The 10,681-nt window shown below is 33.7% G+C and overlaps 1 protein-coding gene across 2 annotated transcripts; it reads right to left on the bottom strand.

The window, feature by feature from the left end:
• Positions 1–348: 348 nt before the first annotated feature.
• LOC107795363 (beta-glucosidase 13) lies at positions 349–9,308 on the bottom strand. Of its 2 annotated transcripts, none has more exons than XM_016617986.2 (13): positions 9,106–9,308; positions 5,271–5,340; positions 4,772–4,830; positions 4,605–4,680; positions 4,366–4,443; positions 4,181–4,268; positions 3,084–3,336; positions 2,698–2,813; positions 2,191–2,408; positions 1,935–1,966; positions 1,561–1,663; positions 1,324–1,432; positions 349–874 (listed from the first exon to the last, which is right to left on the bottom strand). In XM_016617986.2, exons 1-13 carry the CDS (start codon positions 9,268–9,270, stop codon positions 697–699), a joined length of 1,545 nt encoding a protein of 514 aa, XP_016473472.1. In that variant the 5' UTR covers positions 9,271–9,308; the 3' UTR covers positions 349–696. The 2 variants fall into 2 exon arrangements, with proteins under 2 accessions (XP_016473472.1, XP_016473471.1); XM_016617985.2 differs by lacking the exon at positions 9,106–9,308 and adding an exon at positions 5,881–6,104.
• Positions 9,309–10,681: the final 1,373 nt, after the last annotated feature.

Genomic DNA, 10,681 nt, shown 5'->3' with positions numbered 1-10,681 from the left:
TAGACTCTGAAACGAAGAAATAAATCCTCTCTTCTAATGTTATCATTCTCTTATATTATTAGTCCTTGTTAAATACATAACTCTTGCTATATTGCTTTTATTTCATAACAAAAAAAATAATATTAAATTGGATTATTTGTCATGTTAGTGCCTGTAAAGACAAGATAGCAGCCATAATTTCTTCCAAGCCACCATCTCATGATCTAGAATATGGCATTTATTTCTTTCATCCACTTACCCATTATTTATTTTACTACTTACCGATTAAACTATCCACCAACTCACTAACACATGTTTATTTATTAAAAGGAAGGAGTACACAAACTTTTTTCCATAAGCAAACAAGTGTATAACTAATAGGAGGAGCTCCAATCTTATTTCTGAACACACAATAGTAAATTACATTATTTTTCTGTAACACAAAGTGCAACAGCAACATAAACTCTGCCAGAAGTACAATGACATGCACACATTCACAAAAATAAGAACATGTAGAAAAGTGGCTGATTTGAAAGTTAAAAAGTCCAATGGAAAGTGAATTTCAGGTTCGATATTTTCGAGAAGGTACTAGCCACTCGTGTGATCATACATTTGTAAAATCACCATTATTGGACGGTGGTCCCTCTCCTTTCTCTTGAACTTCGAACAAAAAATCAATCTCGCCATAAGTTCGAGCCACTAGAAGAGTGAGATTATTTATTTGCCGGTATACAAGAGAAAGTCCTTGTACCAATAAGCAGATTTCTTATGGTATCGCTTCAGTCCATTTTTGTAATCAACAAAAGTGAGGCCAAATCGGACAGTAAAACCAGCATCCCATTCATAGTCATCTAAAAATGACCACACAAAATGTCCTTTTACATTTGCTCCATCCCTGTCAATTACAACACTTAATTAGATTAAAAGTCAGCTCAATGCACAAGGTATCTCGTATTTATATATGTTGGGCTCGGAGAACGGTCGCACCCCAAAGGGTGTGATGTAGACAGTCTATGCTAATGTAAGCATTAGTGGCTGCTTCCATGACTCTAACCCGTGACCTATATATAGATGTTACATGGAGACAACTATACCGTTGTTCCAAGGTATCTCGCATTCACACTGGGCTCGGGGGCGGCCGCACCTCAAAGGGTGTGATACCTTAATGCAATCATTAGTGACTGCTTCTACGACTCGAATCCGTGACCTATAAGTCACATGAAAACAACTATACCCTTGCTCCCCTTCAATTAGATTAACTTTTATAATTCCAAAACAAAAAATCAGGATTTAAAAAAACAAAAGATCTAAAGAAAAGAATATAGAAGAGAAAAGAAAACTTACTTTATAGCTTTTGATAGAAACCATAGATGACCCTCATAATACTTAATCCTCGTGTCGTCATTAAGAGATTCTTTAAGTGACAATGCGTTATTATTGGCTTCTGCCATTCCTGCAAATTAATTAATTTCAATTTTTTTAATGTCTCATATCGAACTTTGACTCCTAAAAATGTTTAGCTAAGGTTGTAAATATTTTTGATCGAGCGGGTAAATCTAGTAAAAATCTTTAAGATTTTACCATTTTCAGTGATGTAGATGGGAGGATTGTTGTATTTATTCTTGATGTGAAGCATAAGACCATAGATTCCTCTTGGATAAATGAAAAGCCAATCCAAAGCAGTCTACAAGTATTAATATAAGCATGTTACTTAAATTTATGTACCTCTACAAGAAAATTAGAACTGTCATTATGAGCTGGTTTGGCCCAGCCCAACCCAACTTGTATAGGTTTTGGAATTTGACGGGTTAGGATGGTCTAGCCCGCCATTTGGATTAGTCTTAAAATGACCAGCTCAATCAAGACCTAAGAGGAATGCGGGCCGAGCCAAGCCCATATTAACAGTTTTATAGAAAATGCTCAACTACGAGAAAAGAGAGAAAGAAAAACAATACCGGTGTGCCAATAGGTTTTCCGTCCTTTTGTGCTGAAAGAAAATAGATAAATAATTATTAAAACTGAACTTGAATATTTTGGAAACTTGCAAGCATAGGTGAATTTATAGTGTCGATTATATTCACGTGAACCCAATAGTTTTATTCATATACATACATATATATATATAAAAGATTGTTGTAGAATCAAGTAAATTTCAAATCCTGAATCCGCCCATGCTTGCGACGAGGATGATAGATGAATGTGTTGGCTTACTTGTAAGATCAGCAAGATTGTCTGTGGTGTAGCTGAGGTTAAGCCTATTGATGGAAAGCATAGGAGAAGCATAATATGTAGTATAGTAATTAATTCCTAAGAAATCCATTGATCCTTTCACTAACTTTGATTGCTCTGGTGTGAATTTTGGGAGCCTACGCCCTACAATAGCTTTCATGCTTGTTGGATAGTCACCATATGTTATTGGATCCAAAAACCTGAAAAGCAGAGGCAGACCTAGAAGGTTAGTACGGGTTCGGTCGAAATTAGTAATTTTAGTTTAAACTCTGTATTTGTTAGAATACAGTTACACGCTATGTTACTGCGAACTCTCCAAAAGCTGCCACACTTGTGTCAGATCCTTAAAAAATAACACCACTTTTGGAGGATCCGACATGAACGGACAATATTTTCGAAAAGTTCAGAGCCACATAGTTTACATGTCACTATCTTAGAAGGTGACATACATGGTGTGTAGAAATTATGAGACAATAAAAATTTACGTACCACCCAAGCATAAAGTCAAGAGCTCTTATTGGAGCCTTGAGTCCTTGAGGTGTGTTGATTTTGGGCACAAACCAGTGAGTGACCAAAGTAACTCCTATCTGGCCTTTCTGAGTTTTCTGCAATTATTTCAAAAAATAAAACGAAAATATGAGATTGGGTACGGAAAATAATATCAATATTTTTAAGTGATTTATGAACCAAAAGTCTCGAGTTTGAATCTTGGGGTATGGAGTCGCATTTAATAGGGAGCTCTTAACCCTCCAAAATGGGACTTATTCCCGGCACGAATCCGGCAAAAAATGGAACTTTCTGGTATGAATCTAGATTAGTCTGGACACCGAGTGAAAACCAAAATAAAAGTAGATCAAGTAATTAAAAAAGCTAACCTGATATTTTTCTTTGTACACCTTAACACCAGTTGCATGGGCAAGAAGCAAGTTATGAGCCACAATATATGGCTCAGTTCCAGAGTTACCCTTTGTACAATTTCCTACAAAATTAGAACATCTTCCTGGTGCAAAGGTTCCTTTTGCATATCCATTCATACTATAAGAGAGTGGCTCATTCAAAGTGATCCAATACTTCACTCTATCTCCAAATTCTTTGAAGCAAATGTCCACAAAATCACCATAGTCTTTCCTGAATTCATGCACCAACAATATGAGTACACATCTCGAATTTACTTTCTGATATATATTTTTAGGGGCGGAGTTAGAGTATTAGATATAGGTTCGGATGGATTCAGCAACTGTAATCGCTTAGATCCTATATTTATAGTAGAACAACAATAAAATAATTCAACAAGTGGAGTTTGGGAGGGTAGTGTATACGCACACCTTACCCCATGGTGGATTTAGGGGGGCAGAAGGGTGTTCACCCGAACCCCCTTTGCCGAAAAATTATACTGTATATATAAGGCAAAATCTATTTTTTATATCTATATATTACATAATCCAAAAGCATAGCTTAGTGGTCAAAGTAGTTCAAAACTTTTGTAAGGTCATTGGTTCTATTCCCATTAGCTACAACCTTTTTAACTTTTTTCTTTTTTGAAGCCCCTCAAGGAAAAATATTTAATATATAAAAGAAAGAAGTAGTAGCAAGATATTTAAAAGAAAGAAGTAGTAGCAAGTAAATTTATTAAATATATAAAAAAAATTTAATTCGAACCCAGTAACTAAGACGAATTATGAGTTTACTAGCAAATTCATAATACATGATAAATATTAAGTCCTGATTCCGCCTATGTATATTTTGCTGAAGATCTTTTAATAACAGGGATTGATGGCGAAGCTAGACTACGAGTTACGGGTTAGTCTGAACCCAATACCTTTACTCCAAACCCTGTAATTTTAAAAATTCATTAAATATGTATAAAACCAGTAACTTAAAACAGACTAGAATTCCAAGCCCGTTTATAATTTTCAAATACCGGCTCCGCATACGTCTCTCAGTAATTAATTTTGTTTGCATTGTGACTTACGCAATTTGTGAGCTCATAAACCCTCCATATTCATCTTCAAGGGCTTGTGGTGTGTCCCAGTGGAATAGAGTCACAAATGGAGTAATACCTATAAAGAAAAGCAATTAAATTAAAACTAGAAACAAAATTAAATGATTTGAAATGGATAAAATCAGAAGAAGAAAATGAGAGATAGCTGTAATTACCATTAGAGATAAGTTCGTTGAAGACATTATTGTAAAATTTAATGCCTTCTGGATTCACTCCTTTGCTTACCTTCCCATCTTAAATAGTAGAATAAAAATATCAGCACATTATCTTTTTTATACAGATAGTTAAATAAAATAAAAAATAAAAAAAATTTCAGCAGGCCACACGATGGCACATTAAATATTATTTTTTATACTGACAGTATATATAATTTAAACTCGTATTTTTTTCTTACATGGTAAAATCCGAGACCAAGAGATAGATAACCTGAAAGCTTTAAATCCCAGTTCCTTAAGCAATTGAATGTCTTCCTATTATAATGCTCAATATATTTCAATATTTAGGAAAATATATACAGTAAAAAAAGAAAAAAAAAATGGAAAAGTATAATGTTGTTCATACCTTATACCGATGATAGAAATCAACAGCAACATCTCCAGTCGAACGGTCAAAGATCTTTTCTGCATTTTCGGAGAAAATTGCTCAGCATAAAAACTACATAAATATAATATAAATCATACTTTTCTTATAAAATAACTAATTATAAAATATTTTTTAAAAAGATAATAGTATTGTAAAATATCCTGACATATTAAATGTGACAAGTGGAAGTTACTGTAGACAAAATTAATACCTATCAAACATTGACTACCTATAATATTAATTTCTATCTATGAAAGCTACTTGCATTAGTTATCATTAATTAAACGTTGAAAATCACTTCCCTTGTAAAATAAAGTAATGGCTGATTCTAAAATATGGAGCTTTTTTCACCCATTTAGTGCTCGGTATTTGTTTTGGGTTCAACTAATTCTCATTCATATCTCTTATATTAAAATTTTAAATGATTTTATCGTCCCTTTTGATTAAATAATTTATCTTAATGCTTGAGATCGGAGACCTGGGTGTTGGCGAGTGAAAGTATCCCATATACTTGGTCCTCTGCCTCCTTTAAGAGCTTCTCCTTCTATCTGACAGTTCATTAAACAAAAAAAGAAAAAGAAAAAGAAAAAAGAAGTTAATCTTTTACTTCTTGGAAAGTCATGTGTTATGTATAGACCAAAAAAGAATAACAATTAACAATTCAGAATATTTGAGAGACATATGAATAAATCATGGTCAAAGAAAATACTGATTTTACTCTCGAAATCGGAACATATTCACGTAAATTGGAACGGAGGGAGTATATGTTTTGTAGTAGGAATTATTTTTGAAAACCAACAATTACCTCCTCGTTGGGTTTTATTTCAAAAATGCACTATTTTGAAGGATGGCACGGACCCTGCGGCCATTTTCAAGCTTTCGAGCGATGTAGGTAATATTGAAGCTAATATTTTTGGCTTCAATACACTATTATTGTATTATGTATAGACTTATATTGCTCGGACGCATGCAAATCTCCAAAAACACACTGTTTTTGAAGGATCCAACGTACACAAGAGTTCGAGCAACATACACATAAACCATGTTTTGTGTGTATGTCTAGAGTGAATTGAAGCTAATATATTTACCTGGTAAGCAGCAGATGAAGCACCAAAAGCAAAGTCAGAAGGAAATGCTGTTTTATTAAATGGACCATAAAACCGTTTTGCTGGAATTGCAGCAGAGCTCGTTAAAGCAAACAAATTGATAAAAAGAAAGCAGAAGAAGCTAAAGAGAGTTCTTCTCATAGCCATTATATTGTTTGTTGCTTTGCTTCTGTCTAAGTTGCAAGTTCTAGTTCATGCAAATGCCCACTATTTATAGCAACCATGTATAAATTGTACATTAAATTTCTTGTTGAATTAGCCATTAAGACAATCATGGGGACATGTCGTGATTTCGCATCGGATTCATCTGACACCCATATTTTTGACGTGAATCATAAATTTATACGTAAAAATCTACTAAGATTATTACAGTGGATTCAATGTTAAGAACCTTAAAGGTTAAACTTATATAATTTAAATTCTGGATCCGATTTTGAACAATATATACCACCATTCAACGATTCAAATACAAATACTTCAAGGCTAGGGCAACATTTCTTCTTATATATTTATTGGCTCCACAGTTTTAATTACTTTTAAATCTAAAACTCATATTAATAAAAAACAGATACTAGTATAGCATTCTCCTCCAACCCCAATAAAACTCGAGAAATCATCTTTTTCCCCTTGATTACCTATATAAAAATTAGAGTATTTTTTAAAACAAATACTCTTCCACAAAGGCGGATCTAAGATTTAAACTCTATCATAAGTTCAATCGTAACGGGGAATCCGTCTATGGCGTATCAACAACAACAACAACAACAACAACAACAACCCAGTATAATCTCACTAATGGAGTCTGAGGAGGGTAGTGTGTATGCAGACCTTACCCCTACCCTGGGGTAGAGAGGCTGTTTCCGATAGACCCTCGGCTCCCTCCCTCCAAAAACTCTCTACCTTGCTCTTGGGGTGACTCGAACTCACAACCTCTTGGTTGGAAGTGGAGGGTGCTCACCACTAGAGCAACCCAATATAAGATATTTATTTATTATATTACAGTATGGTTTTAGATGGATATACATAAATGTATTATATGGCAGTTCGCTGAAATGGATACAATATTGGGAGTAAACTAATATAGGAGAAAAAATGATCCACGTAGCTAGCTTGTGGGTAGTGAATATATAATTATTTAGAGGGCTCATTATTGACCACGGTTGTCGTGATATTGATAACACAAAAGAAAAACGTGTAGCGATACTTTCCGGGTCCGTTTTCACTATATAATTAAAATTGATGTAATTATTAGGATAATAATTACGCAGTCTAGTAATCATATAGTCTAGTAATTAATTTTTTTTTTGATGACCGAGAAATTCGTTTGGGGTCGATCTTTTGGACCAACCGCAACCTTCGAAACTCGGTGGATAATGGGCTCGCCCCTCTACCCTTCTCCACTTAAATATCAGGTTTTGTTTTGCATGGTGTGGGGGTTTGAACCTGTGACCTATGACACAAATTCACCACCCTTTGACACTTGAGCTAGGCCCTGGGCCAGTCTAGTAATTACGACGACCTATTTGTTTGTCACAATGTAATTACAATATAATTACAAGCTTACTGTTTTGTCTATTTCGTTTTTGCCTTTTTTTTTTTTCAGTTAAAACTTCTGGCCATAGATTAATTTCAGAAGATGACACACTTATCTAGTATGAGTCTAACAAACAACATGAATGTGTTGTTTTGTTGAAAGCCACAAAGTACTTTTCTACTTCTGTCAGTCACCACTTTAATTTCTTCTGCATTTGCAATAACAGACTGAGTTTTAATTAAACAATTTCAAGAATCAGCCATGCAAGCTTTCAAAGCTTCTTCTTTTACACCATTTCAAGTACTCAACTTGAACTACTCAACTAGATCATTTCCCAAAACCATATATGACAAACCAAACTTGTATATTAATCATCCAATTAATGTAAATTCCATCTCATGTTTTCCCTCAATTCAGAGCCAAAATATAAAATTCAAGCTTTTCACTGCCATTTCTTAAAGTATCTGAACTGAATCAAGAACCCCATTTGATGACGAAACTGAATATGAGAACCAAGAGGAAAAATTTGATTGGTATACTGAATGGTATCCAACAACAATAACAACCCAGTATAATCCCACTAGTGGGGTCTGGGGAGGGTAATGTGTATGCAGACCTTACCCCTACCCTAGGGTAGAGAGACTGTTTCCGATATACCCTCGGTTTCCTCCCTCCAAGAACTCCCCACCTTGCTCTTGGGATGGCTCGAACTCACTATCAAGACCCCACCTTGCTCTTGGGGTGACTCGAACTCACAACCTCTTGGTTGGAAGTGATGGGAATTGAAACCTGAATGGTATCCAATGATGCCAATTTGTGATCTTGATAAGAGGAGACCATATCGCAAAAAAGTGATGGGAATTGATGTGGTTGTGTGGTGGGATAGGAATGAGAAAGAATGGAAATTGATGGATGATGCATGCTTGTCCACATATATATGTATGTATGTACACGTCTACAGACATACGTTGGGTTGCGATACTGGGTTCATCTGAGTGTAATACTTTTAGTAGGGAGCATAAATTTATGTAGAAAAATCAATTAAAATTGCACCAAATACTTCATACATTTCAAATTATATGAACATTTTCGGAGTACGAGGATTAATTAAACTGATTAGTTTTCGGTATTGATTCGGACATAAATATTTCAAATTCTTTGAAATAAAATTTACATATTTAGAAACTATGCATAAGTCATAATAATTTAACAATTCAGAATATTTGACAGACATACGAAAAAAATCGTGGTAAAAGAAAATTGTCGAAATTCGAATATCATCACATAAATTGGGACGGAGCTAGGGAGTATGTGTTATGTATAGACCTATGTCGCTCGGACTCTCTAAAAATATTGCTGCCGCAACCGAATCCTCCAAAAATATACTATTTTGAAGGATGGCACGCACCCTGCCACCATTTTCAAGCGTTCGAGCAATATAGGTAATATTGAAGCTAATATATTTGGCTTCAATACACTATTATTGTGTTATGTATATACTTATATTGCTCGTACTTTTCAAAATTGCTATCGCATGCAAATTCTCCAAAACACACTATTTTTGAAGGATCTCACATGCAGTACCCTACGACCATTTTTAAGAGTTCGAGTAACATACGCATAAACCATGTTTCGTGTGTATATCTAGAGTGAATTGAAGCTAATATATTTACCTGGTAAGCAGCAGATGAAGCACCAAAAACAAAGTCAAAAGGAAATGCTGTTTCATTAAATGGACCATAAAACCGTTTTGCTGGAATTGCAGCAGAGCTCGTTAAAGCAAACAAATTGATAAAAAGAAAGCAGAAGAAGCTAAAGAGAGTTCTTCTCATAGCCATTATATTGTTTGTTGCTTTGCTTCTGTCTAAGTTGCAAGTTCTAGTTCTAGTTCATGCAAATGCCCACTATTTATAGCAACCATATATAAATTGTACATTAAATTCCTTGTTGAATTAGCCATTAAGACAATCATGGCGACATGTCGTGCTTTCGCATCGGATTCATCTGACACCAGTATTTTTGACGCGAAATATAAATTTATACATAAAAATCTACTAAGATTACAAAAGTGAGTTCAATATTAAGAACCTTAATGGTTAAACTCATAGAATTTTAATTTTGATCCGACTTTGAACAATATATACCACCATTCAACGATTCAAATACAAATGCTTCAAGGCTAGGGCAACATTTCTTCTTATATATTTATTGTCTCCACAGTTTTAATTACTTTTAAATCTAACACCCATAATAATTAAAAACAGATACTAGTATAGCATTCTCCTCCAACCCCAATAAAACTCGAAAAATCATCTTCTTCACCTTTGATTACCTATATAAAAATTAGAGTATTTTTTAAAATAAATACTCTTCCGAAACAGAGGCGGATCTAAGATTTAGACTCTATCATAAGTTCAACATTTAAGGTTTTTAGTATTGAACTCATTATTATGCTCCACACCCAAAATATATACTGAGCTCATATGAATTCGATATCGTAACGGGGAATCCGTCTATGGCGTATGCATTACAAGAAATGAAAATATAAAAATATTTCTTGGTTTAGAGTATACTATCAAAATCAAATCTACTGAACTTTGGATTGGATAAGATATTTATTTATTATATTACAGTATGGTGTTAGATGGATATACCGAATACATAAATGTATTATATGACAGTTCGGTGAAATGGTTACAATATTAGGAGTAAACTAATATAGCAGAAAAATTGATCCACGTAGCTAGCTTGTGAGTAGTGAATATATAATTATTTAGAGGGCTCATTATTGACCACGGTTGTTGTGATATTGATAACCGAAAAGAAAGAAAAAACTACATGTAAGGTGTAGCTATACTTTTAGGGTACGTTTGTAAAGTCATCCGATAATTGGAATTGATGTAATTAATAGGATAGTAATTACGAAGTCAAGTAATTACATAGTCTAGTAATTACGGCGACCTGTTTGCTTGTCACAATATAATTACAGTATAATTACAAGCGTATTGTTTGGTTGTACAAGTATAATTACACAGTTAGATAAAATTTTAAATGAATTATCAAAACTTAAAAGTTAAAATAATGCCTATAAATAATTTTTATAAGTATAAATGATATTAGATTTGGTATTTAAGATGCATATTTTTTCTAGAATATACACTAATTGGTAATCATATATTTATAACTAATATTGTAAAAATAATTTATATATATATTTCAAATTAATAGTATTTAGTTTAATTAATTATA

This window comes from Nicotiana tabacum, chromosome 12, assembly GCF_000715075.1.
Source record: "Nicotiana tabacum cultivar K326 chromosome 12, ASM71507v2, whole genome shotgun sequence".
Classification (NCBI taxonomy): domain Eukaryota; kingdom Viridiplantae; phylum Streptophyta; class Magnoliopsida; order Solanales; family Solanaceae; genus Nicotiana; species Nicotiana tabacum.
This window is presented reverse-complemented; position numbering and strand designations above follow the sequence as displayed.

Excerpts from the sequence above, each read along its gene's own strand:
- LOC107795363 (XM_016617986.2), bottom strand. The coding sequence starts at position 9,270 with ATGGCTATGAGAAGAACTCTCTTTAGCTTCTTCTGCTTTCTTTTTATC. Across the intron at positions 4,831-5,270 it reads TTTCACTCGCCAACACCCAG|AAAAGATCTTTGACCGTTCG; the intron begins GTCTCCGATCTC and ends CCGAAAATGCAG. Across the intron at positions 4,444-4,604 it reads TTGGTCTCGGATTTTACCAT|ATGGGAAGGTAAGCAAAGGA; the intron begins GTAAGAAAAAAA and ends CTACTATTTAAG.